At 36.3% G+C, this 20,666-nt stretch overlaps 1 protein-coding gene and 1 long non-coding RNA gene across 5 annotated transcripts in view; one reads left to right on the top strand and one right to left on the bottom strand.

The window, feature by feature from the left end:
* LOC139180374 (uncharacterized) overlaps positions 1–14,377 on the top strand; it is a 23,001-nt gene extending 8,624 nt beyond the window's left edge. The window contains exon 2 of the long non-coding RNA XR_011564641.1: positions 13,597–14,377. This is a non-coding gene — a long non-coding RNA (uncharacterized lncRNA). The remainder of the gene's footprint in view (positions 1–13,596) is intronic.
* Positions 1–20,666, bottom strand: part of VPS26A (VPS26 retromer complex component A) — a 25,346-nt gene extending 4,680 nt beyond the window's left edge. The window contains exons 1-7 of one of the 4 annotated variants that reach the window (XM_019953931.2): positions 20,514–20,666; positions 14,452–14,601; positions 8,639–8,714; positions 7,372–7,528; positions 6,320–6,484; positions 4,440–4,546; positions 2,073–2,141 (exon numbers count right to left, since the gene is read on the bottom strand). In XM_019953931.2, coding sequence (XP_019809490.1) covers positions 2,073–2,141; positions 4,440–4,546; positions 6,320–6,484; positions 7,372–7,528; positions 8,639–8,714; positions 14,452–14,601; positions 20,514–20,516 — 727 coding nt within the window. In that variant the 5' untranslated portion in view covers positions 20,517–20,666. Of the gene's footprint in view, positions 1–2,072; positions 2,142–4,439; positions 4,547–6,319; positions 6,485–7,371; positions 7,529–8,638; positions 8,715–12,504; positions 12,590–14,451; positions 14,602–20,164; positions 20,363–20,398 lie in introns of those variants that run through there. The other 3 variants (XM_019953932.2, XM_070782014.1, XM_070782013.1) reach the window with 3 other exon arrangements.

The raw sequence follows: 20,666 nt of genomic DNA, 5'->3' as shown, positions 1-20,666 counted from the left end.
TAACTCCAGTCAAGTATATCCATCCTATAAAGGGTCTGTAAGGACTATATGGACTGATATATGTAAAAGCTTAAAACAGTGCCAGCAGTTAAGTTCTACTCTAGCACTTTTGTTACTTTCAAGCTTTCATGAATTTTGCCATTTCTCATCATGTGTATAAATTCTTGAATACTTATTACTAACTAGATTGCTATTTTTGGTGACTTGATAGCTTCTCTTTTCCTAAGAGTAATTATTGGCATATTCTGTTTTGAATTCTTTTTATGTAATACTTTTCTTATGTGTATCTATTTCCTTAAAGATATACAACTGACGGCATGGAAAGGGAACCAGGGAGAAACCTCAGGTGAAACAAACATGCCCTGCTCCAGATCAGTCATGGGTGCTAGCCCTAATTTATATAGGGCAGGCTGGGGGGAGGAGACAGAAAGTACAAAAAGAGGGAGCCAGATGGGTTGGGGCCTCTCCTTCAGGGGTCAGCCCACCCTCATGCCTTGAGGGGTGTACTATCCTTTGTTTACCGAGTAAAACTAAGCTGTAACCAGAGGCGGGGAAAAAGGATATACAACCGATTTCTTTACATAAAAACTTGTGGCTGCTGGAATTTTACCAAGTAATGCTGCGTAACACACAAGTACACAGGCATGAGTTTCGAAGTCAGAAAGGCCCAGGCTCAAACGCCAACTCTGCAATGATTAGCTCTCAAAGGAAACCAGAATATGTCACCAAAAAATGTGCCTCTTTGACATTAAAATTATTCGTGAGCTGAAGGCAATTAAGCAGCAGTGAAAGCAAAAAAGAATTCCCCTATTCTGCCTAAAGGCAGGATATCAATTATTTTATTGGCGACACCCTCTCTTTAGCCCAGGGATGGCACCAGAGGAATCTGCAAACAAGCCGACTCTGCTAGCTTCCTCCCTCATATTTACCTTCCCATAGTCTGTGCCCTTGGAAGCCTAAGCTGCTTTCCTTTTGCCCAGTTGTTTCTCTCCAAATTTACTGTTCTTTTGAAGATGCTATATAAGCTGAAATGCTAAGTCACTGCTTTGAGTTACTTTTTTGTTTTTTTTTCTCCTTCATGAGGAGAAGGCAATGGCACCCTACTCCAGTACTCTTGCCTGGAAAATCCCATGGACGGAGGAGCCTGGTAGCCTGCTCCTGAGCGACTGAGCGACTTCACTTTCACGCTCCTGCGTGATATGCACTGCATGCATTAATAAACTGTTTTTCTCTTATTAATTCTGTTAAACAATTCTAGCTGAAAATCTAAGTGGGTAGAGGTAGTTCTGCCTACCTTAAGTTTTTAACCTCTACATCTCAGTTTCAGGGATAAAATAAGGGTTGCTGCTGCTGCTGCTGCTGCTAAGTCGCTTCAGTCGTGTCTGACTCTGTGCGACCCCATAGACGGCAGCCCACCAGGCTCCCCCGTCCCTGGGATTCTCCAGGCAAGAACACTGGAGTGGGTACCACTACCTAACTCAAAGTGTATATGGAAGGGAACTTCAGAGCGCCTGAGAGTACAATGCCTCATCAGTAGCTGGCACTCAATAAATGGTTAACTGCTTTTTGAAGTAATTACTAACAGAGTAAGAAAAGCCAAAGACATAAATTTAAAATGATAAATACTGGCTTCATTATCTTAGATACTAAAAATTATTTAGTAAGGGAGCTGCTTATTTTCTTGGGGGCTGTACAGAATTCCAAAATCCCACAGAATGAATGCTCAGCTATACTGTACCTTATGTTCAGCACGAGTAAAAAAAGATTTACAGAGAAACTCTTTTAACAGAAGACAAAATATTATACATTCAGAACTAGGGAACAGATATACATCAATTTCTTTCCTAAATTCTAAATTTAAGCTGCATAAGAAAATTAAACCTTATTTCAAACCAGAAAGTACTACTACAGTCTCCTCAGTATTTATACAAAGATGATCTTAAAAATCATTGTAAAAATCATTTTAAGAATTCACATATTCACACTGAATAAATACTTTCAAGCTAAACTGCCATGAACACTGCTATCTGCACTCCCTATAACACAAGAGAAGCAAAAGAAAAGCTCATTACCTTTAACTGGTGCGCCATCCATTATTTCATATTTAGCGATTGTTTCTGTTTCTGTTGTGGTACTGGGTCCTAGGCAATAATGTAAATGATATTAATTTAAATATTGCTAGAATATAATTTCCAGGCTTATACCTTCTTCCTATTTTCTGACTACATTATTTTAGTCCTAACTGACTTTCCCCCTTTTGTGAAAATGTTGATCATTCTTTTCTATTTCTTGATGTACACTTATTTACCACCCAACTGAGGTCTCAGTCCCTTCTTCTCAAAGGTAATTCAGTAGACGCCTGAAGAACTGCAGGGGCTGAAGTGCTTCACTGTACACACATGAAAACCTGCATGTAATTTACAGTCCCTACTCTGTATCCTCCACTCCTCCCTATGCACAGTTCCTTCCTATGCAGATTCAGCCAACTGCAGATCATAAAGCAGCGTAAAATCTACTACTAAACAAAATCCACTGTAAGTGGACTCACGCATTTCAAACCTCATGTTATTCACAGGTCAACTGTATACAGCTCAGAAATAATAAGGAAGTCTCCAAAGACTTCCTTCCATCATTTCTAATATCTGCTAAAATAGAAACCAGGAAGGCACAGCAGTGCACTGACATGCTAGTTTTCTCTGTAACACCCAAAATGTCTTTTCTTGTTAACTTTAACAGAGATAAAATATCAAAGTGAATGCTTAATTGACAGTTGTTTTGAAGAGTCAATGATACAAGTTTTAAAAGTACACCAAAACACATGGTAATGATCCCAATGTTGTAAAGTATATAACATGCAAGACTAAGCTCTGTTCTGGATTATGAGTACAAATATTTCTTATTTAAAATTTTCTAGAACACCCAAACATAATTTTTATAACTAGAAAAAATGTTTAAATAACTTTTTTAAACAACAAATGGGAAACTGAAGTTTGGTTTTAATATCTTTAAATCACTTTAGCAGATAAAAAATGGAGATTAAGAAATTACAGATGTTTATGACTATCAATTACAAATTCTTAAAAAGTGGTGCCTAAAATTCTTTTTAGCAGAAAACCAGGAAAATTGAAGGGAACAAATTAAATCTATATACTAATTAAAACTAGGGGGAAAAAACAGGCAATTCCTTGGCGATCCAGTGGTTAACACTTTTCACTTCCACTGCAGGGGGCATGGGTTTGATCCCTGGTCAAGGAACTGAGATCTCAGAAGCCCCATAGTGCAGCCAAAAAAAAAGGAAAAATTAAAAAGCAGTTATGAACCAATAAATGATTTAGGGTAACTCATTAGCTATCTGGAGAAAAGTAAAGCTGGATCCATAGCTGTTTCTTGCTTACATCAGGACAAATTCCAAATCAATTAAAACTTTAAACAAAATTCCTAAACTACAATATATTACTTTAGTAGAATCAAGCACAGAAGATTATTTTTATAACCTCAATGTAAAAAAGGCCTTTCTCACTGTGGTACAAAACTCAGAATCCGTAAAAGGAAAAACTGACACAGGTGACTTACACAAACATCAAGAACTTCTACATGGTAAAAACTACCACAAGCAAGACCAATGGGAAATTTTGCTGCTCTTAATACAGAGAATGGGGTTGATTTCTCTAACATATAAAGAGTTTCTACACTTCAAAAGGAAAAGACTAATAATCCAATAGAGATGCGGCAAAGGATAAGGATAGGCAGTTTATAGGAAAGAAATACAAATGGCTTTTATACACATGAAAACATACTCACCCTCACTCGAATGAGAAAAATGAATCAAAAGTACAATGGGGAGCCTTTTCCCCATGAGACCAGGAAGCTTTATAACACTGTGCTTATGAGAACACATGGAAAAAAGGCACCTTCCTACATTCATTGCTGGCAGTAATGCAAATTGGTACGGTCCATAAAGAGGACAAACTGATAGTATTAATCAAAATTACAAATGAATAAACCCTTGGAAACAGCAACTCCACTTCTCAGATTTTATTCTGCATGTAAACCAACACACGTGAAATGATATTATTAACTGGAGTGTCTCTAAAGTACGCACTGCACATAACCACTTGACTAAAAGGAAGGGTGTAATAAAGAGGCACCTGCATGTGTATGAATAAATGTTTAAACGATTTTAAAACTTGTATCACCTATGAGTAGCTGGAATGCATAAATAGGACACTTTTTACTGTATAATCATTCATATTTTATTTTTAAACCATGTGAATTATCTACTCAAAAACTAATTTTTAAAAACATAAATGAGTAACTCACTGCCAGCAATATTAAATATCAAAGTTAGTATCCAAGGTAGATATTTAAGTTTAAACAGTATTTTAAGATTTTAAAATTTCAACTAAAATGAACTTCAATTCAAGAACCCTTTAACTTACCAATTCCTGTGATCTCTTTTTTAATCAGTTGTAACTCCATATGTTGGATTTTTATTCTTACTAATAAGAAGTAAATTTTTCCAACAATCACATCCTTTAAATGATACCTTTAAGGGAAAGAATATTTGTCATTTACTAAATATCAGTTTACAAAACAAAGAGTGAAATATGTCCTGAAAAGGTTTATTAGATATCTGTAGGATAATTACTATTTAAGAATACCATTCTGACTATTCATGTATTTAATGTTCCTTTTTTTCAAGAGTATTCATCATTTTACTATAAAAATTAGGAAAAAAACTTTTACTTATCATCAATAAACCTCAGAGGGTAAACTTAGCCAGAGTAATTGTTAGAGGTCAACTTATTTATTTAGAGGTCAACTTCATTTCTAAAGAACTTAAGCGAGGAAAATTAAGATTTTTATGCCTGAAAATGTTTGGCATATGAAGATGTTCCGAACATTAAAAACTTTATACATGTGTTTAGTGTATTACTCCAAGTGCTAGAATAGCACAGTTAAAAAATCACCTGGTCACAAAGAGACCTTCTCTAGGTTTGAATCTCAAAATACTATCCCAAGAGTCGACTAATGCAATTATGTCTCTCTGAAGGGAGACTTCCAGTGACAAGTTTTAGGTCCTAAACTAATAATTTTATCAACAATATAATTTAAGACTCTGAACACATGTGTATCACAATTTCAGTGATATAAACTGGGACATGACAAGCAATAAATATCATGTAGTGCTTCCCAATGGTTAAGAATTCACCTTGCAATCCATAGGACACAGGTTTGATCCCTGGTCTGGGAACATCTCACATGCTATGGGGCAACTAAGCCTGTGAGTCCCAGCTACTGAGGCATGCTCACCATGAAGCCCGGGCTCCACAACAAGAGAATCCACTGCAATGAGAGGCCCACACACCTCAACTAGAGAGGAGACCCCGCCCGCAGCGACAAAGAGCCAGCACAGTCAACAACAAATAGATATCTTTTTAAAAAATTCATATACCAGAAGAGTGCACAGGAAGAAGATAAAAGAATGAACATTCATTTCTTCAACAAACAAACTTTAATGAAAAAATAAATAAAAGGGAAAACATAAAACAGATTTAAGTATCAAAAAACCAAATGTTTTTTGATTAGTGTGTTTGTTAAGTGAGTTTGCATCCACTGGATTTGAACAAATCTTGTTTGGATACCTACAGGAACAAACTTTTATAAGTCATTTAAGGAAATGAATACTGACTAGATATATGAACATGTTAAGAAATTATTAATATTTTTAGATATATACTTTGGTGAAAGTTTAAAAAGACAATAAATAAAATAAGAGCCCATTTCTGAAAAAACACAATATATATAAATACATATACCCCCTCCCATGGAAAGCTATACAAAAGGATATTAATAGTGGTTAAGTGGTAAAGCTGAAAATACATGGTATTTTTATTTCCCTTGACTTTTCTACATTGTCAATTTTTTTAATAATAAAAAGGTATTGTTCATGTAGTCAGAAAAAAGCATTTTTGCTTATTTTAAAGAGATGACCAGCCAAAATGATGCCAAGACAGTAAGATAAACTTTCACAGATTTACAGGATTAGCTGCCTTCTGAGATGGTGAGATCCTCTATTAAAAAATGGCCAAGCGGAGTCTTACCAGGAATAGAATATGAAAGACATCCGCACCAAGTCAAATTCCTACTAAAACAAAACCAAATTCCTTCTAAAGTTTCTTTCAGTTCAGAGATTCTGATGGTCTCTTAACATCAGATTAATGTTGACTCTATCCTTTCTTTGACCAATTTACAAAGACATAAAAGGTTTACTTCTTAATTTTCCCTGACCATTTATCTGTTTGTAAAAGGTACTTACTTTGATTTATTATATTCAAATTCAATGTGTAGACAATCTTCAATGCCCACTTCCATCTTAATCGAGTTGTTAACATCAGGATAGGTAGCAAGCTGGTGAACAATAAGATCATACTCTTTTACCAAATCTGTCAGTCTTCTTACTATGGTCACTTTAAGAAAATACCTACAAAAGTCAATGGAGAGGACAAGTTAAACCTCCTGTGAGATATCTCAGTGTTTTAAATAAGCAAACTTTAGCTTTCTCCTTCCTGAAATTCCTTAGGGATCAATTTACTCCATTTGCTTCATGAAGAAATTTTCATTTTTAAATAAATGCCTTCACCATGGAAAAAATACAAAGTTCAATTTTAAGAATAGTGGACATACATTTTAGATCAATTTGGAGTACTACCATCAAGCTTATTTGAGGACATCTCTCTGGATGGATTTTTTCTTTTTTTTCTACATCACTTTTTAACCATAAACTAAATGAGATTCATTGAGAAACTAATGGATTTAGAGGGTAATTCCACTTACAAGACAAATGAAGTATCTAAGAAACTGAGGTACATACAAGGGAAGTATGTGACTAAAACTTCTCATAATGGGATCCTCTGAATCCTATAGAGGGCTCCCCAGGTGGCACAGTGGTAAAGAATCTACCTGCCAATGCAGGAGACCCAAGAGATGCAGGTTCGATCCCTGGGTCAGGAGGATCCCCTAGAGTAGGAAATGGCAACCCACTCTGGTATTCCTCCCTAGAAATTTCCATGGACAGAGGAGCCAGCAGGCTATAGTCCACGGGGTCGCAAAGAGTTGCACATGACTGAGCATGCGTGCGTGCACACGCACACACACACGAACACACACACAAATCTGATAGAAGGATCTTATTACATCAGATCTGCATTAGCCAGAAAAAAAAAAAATATATATATATATATATTTGACAGAATTTTCAAAATCTTAAGTCTTCCAGTCCAAAATTATAATTAGAATTTCAAGACATTCAACAGTAGTCATTACTTTCTGGTTTGTGTATCATAAACCGTAGACAAAGTCAATTCATACCTTAAGCGGACATTGGCACCAATGTAAGATTCATATGGCTTTTCAACTTGCATAAATTCAAAATCATAACTTCTGCTCTGAGTCAGTTCTCCAGGTAAGGCTAGTTCTTTCACTAGGTTTACAAATTCGTGAGTATTGCTCTTGTCATTGAAAAGCTCTAAGAAATTTAAAAAAGTGAAAGACCAATTATGTTTGATATCCATCTCATCAAAACCCAAACTTCTACTTCCAGAGCAAGTAATTTTTATCAAAAGAATTTCTTGGATTTGCCTTCATTTTAAATACCAGAGCTATGATCTGAATTCCATTATCCTATTTCACTCCACATGGGCTTAAAAAAATTCAAGTGGCATAGCAAAATAAAAATTTCTGTTATGAAAGAATTCAATCCTTTAGTGTAGTTAGGTAGGCTTTGCCCAATAAGAAGCTGTTTAAATTGCTACATTTCCAGCAATTATTTGAACTTCATCCCTTCAAGACAAAAAATGCTTTGTTGTTTTGCTTTAGTTAGGCAAATATATTACCCTGATAAAACTATACTAAGTAAAAGACTAAAATCAACTATCAGTTAATTACCATAATTTGCCCCTTAAGTATAATCTCATCCAAAATAGATATCTAAACAAACATCTACCCATTCCAATTTTGATACTTTCAAAATAGACAGTAAAACTTAGAAAGCTAGGATCTATTTTCTTTTCTCGTTCTGCATCTGCAGTATCCAAAGATTTATATAGTTTAACTCCTGCTAAAGCAAGAAATATATGTATGGAAACATACACAAGTTGATCTAAGTCAAGAAGAAATTACAACTTTCCTTTTCACAGGGAATTTTCTGTTAACATGTGAGTCTGGCTACAGGTATAAACTAAGTTAGGAAGACAAATGGCATGAGTAATTAGCAGGTGAAGGATGAAGGTGACACTGCTAATTGTGAATAAAGCTGGTGAAAAACCTAGGCAGATGGAAATTTCAGGGAGTCAACTAATTTACTTGAATTATTTTTCAAGGCTGGTAGCTTACATAACTCCTTTCACTTTTAATAATCAGATTTCATCACAAGTAAAGGCAGCATGAGTCAAATATCATTTAATATAATTAAAAGAAACATGATTATTTAATGTTTATAAAATAAATCCTTTTATTATGCAAAATCAATTCCTTCTTTCCATAAAGCTAAACTCTAATTCAATTATTTAACCGCCATATCAAACTCTCTTCAAACTCAGTTAACAACAAAAAAAAGTAATACTATTTTAAAACTCACCAATTTGACCTACAAATTCAATTCTAATTCCTTGGTGCTCTAGCCTCTTTCCAGGTTGCTTAAAGGCTAGGTTCACCTGCCAAAACATGAAATTTTAAGAAATGTTAACAATCCTTTGTGGGCCTACTAGCAGATTCCTTCCAGATGAATGTAATATATAAATACTTCAGGTGTTCATTTCTGAAGTCTGAGAAACCACCACATACCTAGATTATGATGATCTTGTACCTCCAGAGAAGGTAAAACTTACTCCTCTACAATCACTAATGAACTTATACGTACATTTAAAGCATCTGCTTTGTTAGGAAGCAATGTTTCTTTAGAGCTGGAGAACTACAAAGAATCAATAAAAGGGAAAACTTTCGACTATTCAAATACGTTTTCTGGTCAAATAAACAATTCTATAATAGCATTTTAATATAAAGGTTATTAATAATTCCAAAAACTGACCTAAAAGATCACTTTCAGCTTTTTATAACCAACCATATATTGCTATAATTTTTGATATTAAAAGCAACAGTTATTGCCCTGAGTCTGCTATTCATCCTAAAAATAGAATGTCTAAAGATTTAAATTTTAAGTATGATATATCTTACATACTTTTGAAATAAAGTATATAATCTAAAATCCCTAAATTTGTATCTGCTAAATGGAAACCTTATTACACATTTTAATTTGACAAAATATAAAGTACACAGATATTAAAAACAAAATTTCAACCATTTAAGGATTAGCTAAAAAACAAAAAAACACATACTTCCAGGTTTGTTCTTTACTGTAAAAAATATTGGTAATGTTACTCTTAAAAGCTGTTCTTTCAAACAATGCTTCTCAATAGAAATCAAGGACCAATAAAAAGAAGTTCCAATACTTGTTTATAAACTATGTAATTAAAATATTCATACTACTATATCTTCAACATCTATAACCAGGGTGGGTTTAGTTATTCACCTTCCAAATTAATATGTCAGAAAAAGAAGTAAATAATTAAATTGGAGTATATCACATGATGGAGTATAATTAAAATAATAAGGTCAAAGAATTTTTAATGATGTGAGAAGATGTGCATGATATGTTACATGTAGGAAGCATGGTCAAACTGTATACAAGTATAATGCCAATTATATCTTTTAAACTACAGAAAATAAAAATTCTATGGGTAATTTTGTTTCCTTCTTTACACCTGTTTTTTTTTTTTTTTTTTTGACAAACAGCAATTAAGTTTAACTTTAAAGAGTATATGCTACAGGAGTCCCAAGACAATTCAATGGGGAAAGAATATTCTTTTCAACAAACGGTAGTAGAACAACTCAATCTCACCATACAAAACAAAGAAACTGGATCCCTACCTCACATCACACACAAATATTAATTCAAAATGTAGCAAAGACCTAAATGTAAGAGCTACAGTTATGAAATTCTTAGAAGAAAACACAGGTGTAAATCTTCATTATCTTGGATGGGAAACTGTTTCTCAAATGACACCAAAAGCATGAGAAGTGAAATTTTAAAAAAAGATAAATTGGACATTATCAAACAAAAAACTAGTGCTTCAAGATACCATCAAGAAAGTGAAAAGACAACTCACAGAAAATGTCTGCAAAATATTACTGATAAAGGACTTGTATCTAGACTACATAAAGAACTCTTACAACTCAATGATCAAAAGACAGACAACCCAAGTAAAAATGGTCAAATGATATGAACAGACTTTCCCCAGAGATGATATACAAACAGCAATAAGCACATGAAAAGATGCTCAGTATTACTCATCATTAAAGGAAATGCAAATCAAAACCATATGACCACTTTTCACCCACAAAAAAATAATACAGACAATAATAAGTATTGCCAAGAATGTGAAGAAACTGGAACTCTCATACATTGCTGGAGAGAATATAAAATGGCACAGCTGCTCTGGAAAAGTCTGGAAGTTCCCCTAAAAGCTAACACATGACCCAGCAATTCCATTCCTAAGTCTACACTCCAGTGAAATGAAAACACACTCACACAAAAACATATACACAAATGTTCAGAAATATTCTTAATAGTCAATAAACAGAAACCCAAGTATACTTAACTGAAATGTCCTCAACTGAAGGATGAAGAAATGTACATCCACATACTAGACAGATATATACTAAAACATCATTCAGCCATAAAACAGAATCGTGCTTTGATAAATGCTACAACATGAAACAACTTTGAAAACATTATGCTACATGAAATGAGGCAGACACAGACAGATCCTGTATAACCACTTATAGGAAATAGAAGAAGCCCAGAACAGGCAAATTTACAGGGAAAAACAGTAGACTAGAGGTATCCATGGACTGGGAGAAAAGGGAAAAGGACAGCTATTGCTTAATGAGTACAAAGTTTCTGTTCGAGATGATGAAAAAATTTCAAAATAGTGATGATTGTACAACACTGTGAATGTGATTAAGGCTACTGAATTATAAACATTAAAAATGGTTAAAATAGCAAACTGTATTATATTTTTGACCAAAAATTTTCTTAAAAGTAATAAACCTTGAAGACATCATGCTAAGTGAAAGGAGCCGAACACAGGCCACACGTTGTATGATTCTATTTATACGGAATGTCCAGAATAGGCCAAATCCACAGAGAAAGAAAGCACATCTGTAGATTAGTGGATGCTAGGTGTCTTAGTTCACTCACGCTGCTGTAACAAAAAACCACAAACTAGGTGGCTTAAAAACAACGTAAATTTACTGCTAACAGTTCTGGAAGCTGTGAAGTTCAAGATCAAAGCACCAGCAGATTTGGTGTCTGGGAGAGTTTGCTTTCTGGTTCACAGATGGCTGCCTTTTCACTATGTCCTCCTATGTCAGAAGGTGCACACAAGATATCTCTGAGGACACTAATCCCATTCATGAGGGCACAGCCCTCATGACCTAATCATTTCCCAAAGCCACTCCCCCTCCCCCTCCACTCGGCCCCACCCCACCTACAAGTACATCATACTAAGGATTAAGTTTTAACACACAAATCTTACATACAAACATTTAGTATATGGTGCCAAGTGAATGACTGCTAATGTTATGGTGTTTCTGGGTGATGAAAACATTATGGAATGAGCTAGTGATGACAGCTGCACAACTCTGCAAAAGTAGTAAAAATCTCTTAACTGTATATACTCAGTAGGGTAAACTTATGTGAATTATAACTCAATAAAGCTATTTTTTTTAATAGAAATGAAAGTATATATCACAAATAAAACAATGGAATAGAACAGAGAGGCTGAAACAGACTCACACAACCTCTGGTTACTGACAGAGGTGATGCTACAATGCAGTGGTGGAATGGATGGCTTTTTCAGTACATGTCCTGGGTCAATTAGATATCCATATGGGGAAAAAAATAATAAGTAGTCTTGACTCTTATGTCATAAAGACAAAATCAATTTCAAAAAACAGAGAATCTAAATGTGAAATATAAAACTACTTAAAATTATAGGAGGAACAGGAGAATATCTTCATGACCATAAGGTAGGCAAAGATGTCTTAAATAGGATACAAAAAGCACTACCAAAAAGGAAACACAACATTTGTAGAGTATATTATTATTATTATATATTATACATTATACATTTGTCCAAACCCATAGAATATACATCACCACAAGTGAACCCGTAGGTAAACTACAAACTTTGGGTGACTATAATGTGTCAATGTATGTTCATCCTTGATCAAAACTGTACCATTCTAGGGGCTGATGTCAATAATGGGAAACCTCTATACCTCCCTCTCAATTTTACGCAAATCTAAAACTACTCTTAGAAAAAAACCTGGAAAAAAAAATAGGTATACATAAAAAAAAAAAAGTATACATAGACAGCTCACATGTCAGGAATATTCTTGCTCTAGGTAGGATGTCAGGTCTTCCAGTCTCTAAGATTTTTTTTTTCTAATACATGAAGTATTCTTCCTACAATGCATAACAAAGTTTGGAAACCAATGATTTAGTCCAACCTCAACTTACAGGTGAGATCCAGAAAGTTAAATGACTGCCCAGAGCTACCTATCAAGACCGTGGTAAAGTCCAAGGCTAGATCTTCCAACCCCAGCCCAATGATCTTTTAACTATATTCAGACATTTTACAAAGCCTAGACTAGTGTGGTAAGACTTGTTTTTGGTGGTGTTATGTCTATAAATTTTGAAAATCTGAGGTTCAGTCTCTCCCTAGAAAAACTAGATTGGTATCTCTACCCCTTCTACTCAAAGTGAAGTCGCTCAGTCGTGTCCAACTCTTTGGGACCCCATGGACTGTAGCCCACCAGGCTCCTCCATCCATGGAATTTTCTAGGCAAGCATACTGGAGTGGGTTGCCATTTCCCTCTCCATGGGATCTTCCCAAACCATGGATTGAACCCAGGTCTCCTGTATTGCAGGACCCTTCATATAAGGTCTTTATATTTATGTATAAAATGTCTATATTACTAAAGATATGGGGATATATTACAAGCAATTTGAAAAACAGAAATGAGTTAAATATCCAACAGTAGGGAAAAGGTATGCTTAATATATTACCTATACATAAACATTAATTAATGCAGAGAGACTAGGAAGAAACACATTCAAATTTTAATAGTGAGTTATTTCCATATGATGGGACTATAGATAATTATAATTATTTTATTTCCCAAACTGTTTACCATGTGTATGTATTACCTTAACGAGCAGGAGAGAAAAACTCTTAATATTTTTTTAATCATTTATATTTAGAAAAATTATTTCAAACATTTTATGATTTGATTTTATCTAGGATATTACCATTCTTCAGTATCACAAATTAATGAGTAGTAATCATATTCTGTAAGGTATAAGAATAATTCTTGGTAAGGAAAAGGGGGAAAAAGTTAAACCACAGAAGGTATCACAAATGTATCTGACCATGCATGGACACATTCTAAATGTGCTTAAATCCTCTACAGAGTATCAAGAGATGAGATCAACAGACACAACGGCAGTAGTACAGACTGATAACCTATAAAGATGAGAAAAAACTTTTAGAAAGCTGTCTGTCTAGTCAAGGCTATGGTTTTTCCTGTGGTCATGTATGGATGTGAGAGTTGGACTGTGAAGAAAGCTGAGCGCCGAAGAATTGATGCTTTTGAACTGTGGTGTTGGAGAAGACTCTTGAGAATCCCTTGGACTGCAAGATCCAACCAGTCCATCCTAAAGGAGATCAGTCCTGGGTGTTCAGTGGAAGGACTGATGCTGAAGCTGAAACTCCAGTGCTTTGGCCACCTCATGCGAAGAGTTAACTCATTGGAAAAGACTCTGATGCTGGGAAGGATTGGGGGCAGGAGGAGAAGGGGACGACAGAGGATGAGATGGCTGGGTGGCATCACCGACTCAATGGACATGAGTTTGAGTGAACTCTGGGAGTTGGTGATGGACGGGGAGGCCTGGCGTGCTGTGATTCATGGGGTCGCAAAAAGTCGGACACGACTGAGCCACTGAACTGAACTGGAGAATTATCCCCAATCTCCATAACTCAATTAAAGGAGAAACAAACTTTGAGTGGATCACAGCCCCACTGTAGAAACTGTCTTATGTTAAACAGACTCACATGGTCACAAACACAAAATTCTGCACAGTTTAATTTAGACTCTGCCCAGTAACCATTCCTGCAAGTGTTCTGTTGAATCAAAGCTTCCAGCTGACCTTCTGAAAAACATTTTCCATCTCTAATAAAATCATTCAAATTTAGATACAGCACAAGCCACTTTCATGACTAATTCTAATATTCTACAACTAGATAATTCTCCAAACAAAATATTTACCTTTCCTGAAACAGATTCTCCATCATAGAAAAGATAGTGCTTTTCTACTTTGCCATCTTCAGTTTTCATTTCCGCCATTTTCCTGGTTTCCCCATCATTAAGGACAACGTCGATCTCACAAATGGGACCAAAAAATCCTCCAAGAAAACTCTAAAATAAAAGAAAAATTCTCACAATTGTTTTGTCAGCACTACAGTTTAAAATTCAAACTTGATTACCTATAACCTGAAGTTAACCTATGAATTCAGGATGAAGTAAGAATTCATACCAAATACTGCATCAAAACTAAATAAATTTCATACAATATACATAAAGCTAATGCTGCACTGTACCCTTAAAAATTTATTGCAGATAAATTTGTTCTCTACCACAATAAAATAGCCCCCCCCAAAACTAAAGAAATTGAAACACACTATAATTTCAATCATTTCTACAAGTAAGTACTATAATCAAATTCTAACATATACCAAAAATCTAAAAAATTAATCTTAACATCTGGATTGAAAGTTACCTTTAGTTATACATCTTTGAGGTTCTTTCATTATACTGCTATAATGAAACTCATACAATCCCAATTACTCATGAATTATTACAATGTACTGCTTATGGAAAGCCTACTGCTATATAAGTCTGAACAGGATATGTTACATTGTGTAAACCCTTGAAATAAAACTGGCTCTATTTCAAGGGTTTACACAATGTAACATATCCTGTTCAGACTTATATAGCAGTAGGCTTTCCATAAGCAGTACATTGTAATATAGAACAGTCTTATGGACTCTGTGGGAGAGGGAGAGGGTGGGAAGATTTGGGAGAATGGCATTGAAACATGTATAATATCATGTATGAAACGAGTTGCCAGTCCAGGTTTGATGCACGATACTGGATGCTTGGGGCTGGTGCACTGGGATGACCCAGAGGGAGGGTATGGGGAGGGAGGAGGGTTCAGGATGGGGAACACATGTATACTTGTGGCGGATCCACTTCAATATTTGGCAAAACTAATACAATATTGTATAGTTTAAAAATAAAATAAAATTAGATTGGGTACCTAAAAAAAACAAAACAAAAAAACTGGCTCTAATAGAGGAGACTAATTAAATTTGTTAATTTTTCTAAACAAAGTGTATAAGCCTTGTTCTGTAAATCCTGAATATGACAGAAGTAAAAGAGACAAAGATCAATTGCTTATGAATGGCAAAACACATTAGCTAGAAATAATACAGAATCCATTGGCTATTCCAATGTCAGATATAGTTGTGGATTATTTTTTGCCTGCTATAAAAGCTAGTTTTCTAGTCTTTTTAAAAATTTACACAGAGTTATCTCTTAAAAACATACATCTGGGGACTTCCCTGGAGGCCCAGCGGTTAGGATGTCATGCTTCCACTGTACTGGCACAGGTTCAATCCTTGGTTGGGGAACTAAGATTTGGAATGCTGTGCAGTGCAACAGAAAAAAATAAATAAATAAACCCAATCATATCCTTCAATATGCTGGTGGCAGTATAAATTGGAACAACTACTTTAGAAAATAGTTGGCATTATCTGGTACAGCTAAAGATATATATATACATCAATGATCCAGCAATTATACCCCTAGGTATCTACCCTAAACAGAAACTTACACACATAAACCAGGAGACCAATATAAGAATGTTCATAATATCATTGTTCACAACTGGCCCAATTAGGAAATAATCCAAATATTTATCAATGAGAAAATGGATACATACATTTTTATCTATATTCATACAGTGGGCAATGGAATCAATTACAGGACAGAAAACAAAGATGAATCTCACATACGCATTGAGTGAAGAGACCAGACACAAAAATACACACTGTATTATTCCTTTTACTAAAAAATCAAAAACATGATGCACATTATAGTGGTATTAGAAGTCAGGAAGTAGCTGGAAGAAAGCACTGGGGTACTATTAGTGTTCTGTTTGGTTTTATCTGAGTGCTTAATACACAGGTATATTGACTTTGTGAAAGTTCATCAGGCTGTACACTTACTTGTGTACTTTTCTATAGTTAACACTTAATGAAACGCTATTTTAAACATACACATATACAATGTATTCCATAACATGGCCTATACATATCTTGCTCTATTCATCCCTCCAGCCACACCAGCCTCAAATGATCCAAGTTCTCAAAGACGCCCAGTCTCCTCCTCGTCCTAGACCAAGGAATCCTAACAAAGTCATCCTTTCACTGTGACTCACCTCCACAAAGAGGCCTTCCCTAACTTCCTAATCAAAACTGAATTCTCCAAATTTGGGAAGTGCAACACCATGTAGGTTTACTTCATCATTTATTATAAAAATGTTAGTCGCTCAGTCATGTCCAACTCTGCAACCCCATGGACTGTAGCCCACCAGACTTCTCTGTCCATGAAATTTTCCAGGCAAGCGTACTGGAGTGGGTTGCCATTTCCCTCTCCATGGGATCTTCCCAACCCACGGATTGAACCCAGGTCTCCTGCCTTGCAGGCAAACTCTTTACCGTCTGAGCCACCAGGGAAGCCCATTTATTTTAATCTGTGTACTTACTGAGTACCTGACTCCCCAACTGAACTATAAACTTCATGAGGACAGAGCCCTTATCCTTTGCTCAACACTGAAGACTCAGTGGCCAGGGGCAGCACGTGGCATTTAGTAGAAGGCATTCAAACACTTGTTGATTGTTAATTCTGAGTAAAACACATACTGTCCTGATAATAAAAAATAAATGGATACATAAAAGAAATGAGCTAAAACTTGGCATGTTTGGTAAGACCCGCCCTCCCCCAGGAAATTGGCATTGATGCAGTAGTAAAGTCTAGAGCAAGGAGCTTGAGTTAAGGCTCAGTTCTGTGCTCAGGAGGAAGGGTAACAGCAAACAAGCTAACAATCCTGCTAAGGCTATGTGCATCACAGGGTGATACAACTAATATGATGGACGGAGACTGTTTTCCTAAATTCTGAGCTTGCTTCTTTGTTTTCTGGGTTGTTTTTTTTTTTTTGGCTACACCACACTGCTTGTGGCACGTTGGTTATCAAACCTGGGCCCTTGGCAGTGAAAACACAGAGTCCCAACCACTGGACCACAAGGAAAGGATTATAATTTCAAGAAAGCAACTCAATGAATTACCAGATTAGTACTTATACTCCAAATATATAAAAAGCAAATTTTCCTTTTGACAAGATGTTTTGTCCCTTCCTAGTTAGCTTTCATACCCCCAAGTTTTAAACTCAAAACTTGCTCAAAATGGTATACATTCTCCTAAGAGCTACAAATATGAGAATGTACAGCAGGTCAAAATCAGTCAGCTGGTATTTACTAATCATCAACTACCTGCAAAGCACTGATCCAGCAAAGGGGGCAGGTAGTGGGGAGCTGCTGTGAGAGAAACAATTATGAAAGAATAGATGATGTCAGTCTCAAAATTTTAATTATAAAACCGAGGCAGGAAAATAAACTTTTTTTTTTATTCCCCCTTAATACTTCCTAGAGTTAGTTCCAGGAAAAATGAGATTTGAAAACTGTAAGAACTGTTTTACAAATGAAACAAAATATTATGGTCACTTTTTCCCACATACATAATGCTTAACATATACAACTGAACTGGGATTTGAAAGTTTATATTAAAAGATCAATAATCAAAAATAAAATGTCAAAGTTGCCACTAATTAAAATGGTATAAAACAGACTTAAAAGTACATAAACTTCACAATTAACTAACGACAATTAGTAATTGTAAACAATAAGTCTTGTTTTGACCCCATATGTAAAGCTTAAAAATTGTTAGGCACTAAAAATATATAAAAACTATCTGTTGTCCTCAATCATTTTCTGCATGCACGAAGTATTTCATAAATAGTGGTTAGGACTCAGCACTTTCACTGCCAAGGGCACAGGTTTGATCTATCCCTGGTCAGGAATCTAAGATCCCACAAGCCACCTCGTGTGGCCAAAAATTAAACAAATAAAGTTTTTATTTCAAGATGTGCATCTTCTTGCACATCCTATCATTTCAAACAAAATGTTACAAAATTTAAATCTTTTAAAAATTATTCACAGTCAAATGATAATACTTCTGATTTATATAAAGAGAGAAAAATACAGAATTGTCAGAATGGTGAGGACTACAAGGCAAAGGAATAAAAGCCGTAAAGAAGGTTAGGATATATTAACATACACTTCTGCTGAAATTACAAGAGGCACTTCTGAAATCTTAAGAGAAAGACTGCCAAGATCTTTTAGAAAAGATACCTTCAAGTATGTATTCAAAATATGGGATTTTCAGGAGCAATGTTAGAAATTATACAAATTAAAACTCTTAGGTAGCCTTTAAATAAAAAGATTTTTCACGTAATTTGTAACCCAACATTGAGCATTACTATCTAGCAAAATTACAAGTGGATGTTAAAAGATGAATTTTATAGCCCTCACTGAAGAAATTTCACTACATCCTTTGGGTGTAAAGAAACGCAACTCAAGGTGAGGCAGAAGAGAAGCTCTCAAAATTTATTCACTTAGTGCATACAGGAGCAATGAAACAGCAAATTTTCATACATATATTATTACACTTGTGCCTATTTCAGTGTTTCCGAGCTTTACAATTGTATTTGTTTCACGAGTAACTTGAAAATAAAAATTGTTCTTGAAAATAATGCGTTAAAAGTAGTAATTCTAAATGTAAGCAAAAAATAGGGCCTTTTACGTTTTCTTTGCAAATTATATTCAATTAAAGAAGCCATCTCTAACCCCTGACTAGTCAAGGTCCCCCAATACTTCCTTCTTATCACAGCTGTTTTGTTTCCACGTTAAACAAGACAAATGTTTATCTCCTTCTGGACTACAAGCTACAAGAGAGCAAGGGCTGATTCAGTCTTGCTCAGAGCCCCTGGGAGCGCCTAAGTATATCTGATGAAAAAAAGAGAAAAGGGCTCGAAGTTTAAGAATGAACATTTTCTGTGCTCCTTTTCTTTTTTAAATTTAACACAACTCGATTCCTGACTTTAAAATGTATTCATCAAATGTAACTTTTTCAAAAAATAAACCTAGCTTAGTCTTTAAGCCAAAAGTCTCAAGCAGCTTACGGAACTGGGTGAGCTCTGGGAAACCAGGTACTATTAAAGGAAAGTACACAGTAGGCGCTCAACATATGCATGCTAAGTGAACCAAGTAAATGAATACTACCATAAAATGAGTGAAATGAGATCCAATCTAGAGGAAATCGCCAACACACACAAAGCTAAATGCCATCGTGCTCACGCTTGTGCTTCCCACTAATTGTGGTTAAAGTACTGATTTCCCTCCCTCCTCTGCTCCCTAGGCCACTTCAACATCCCGAAGAGATAAGTTTCCAGAATGGCTTGGTGAAGGAAATGAGAGCCAACGTTTAAACCAGTGGGCACGAAACTACTGCCTTTGACTTAAAAACGTCCTCCCCTCCAACGTCCTTTTCTTTTTCTCTCTCATTCTACAAGTGTCAACGTTAAGGCTAACCTGGGGTCAGGAAATCGCAGGGTATCACCATATGCTAGTTTAAAAAGAAAAAAAAAAGACTCAAGGAGCTTGGTAAATTCAACGTTTACCAAGCTCCTGATCAACACTGGAAGAGAGTGACCAAGTCCACCGAGTCCCGAACTGGGGGACTCTTGGGTCACCCCATCTGAAAGGAAGTGAGGCTGCCCAGGAGGAGCAGAAGGTCTGGCTACCTTGGAAGGGGAGGCGGTGGCGGGCCCGCAGAGGCGGGATCCGAGTACCCAGCCACGGCCCCCCATAGCCGATCGAAGAACGCTGGCAGAGGCTCCGACATGGCCAGGAGAACGCCTCGTCACCCGCAGGTAGTCGGGCCTCGCCGAGACCGGGAAGAAGCGGCGCAGCCCGCTCTTCCCTAGCCCCGCGGCGGCCAGACAGGCCTAATCCGGCTCCCCGCCCTGCCCGCCTACCCTCTCCTGCCGCTCCCAAGAGCCGTTCCCGCGACATCGGGCCCGCCGTTGGCCGTTCCGCCGCACGCTCCGGGACAAAGGCTGCGGGCGAGCGCGCGGGCCGCCGTGCACTCACCATTGTCAGCGCTGCCGCCGCCGCCGCGTCCCCCCCACTTCACGCCTCTTCCTTTAGGAGAACTCCTAGCCCCAGTTCCCTCCTCCCAGGCGCCCGTCACGTGACCTCAGGCCGCCGGCCGCACGTGACCCGTCCTCTCCTTTCCTGCCCTCC

This window comes from Bos indicus, chromosome 28 (assembly GCF_029378745.1).
Source record: "Bos indicus isolate NIAB-ARS_2022 breed Sahiwal x Tharparkar chromosome 28, NIAB-ARS_B.indTharparkar_mat_pri_1.0, whole genome shotgun sequence".
Classification (NCBI taxonomy): domain Eukaryota; kingdom Metazoa; phylum Chordata; class Mammalia; order Artiodactyla; family Bovidae; genus Bos; species Bos indicus.
This window is presented reverse-complemented; position numbering and strand designations above follow the sequence as displayed.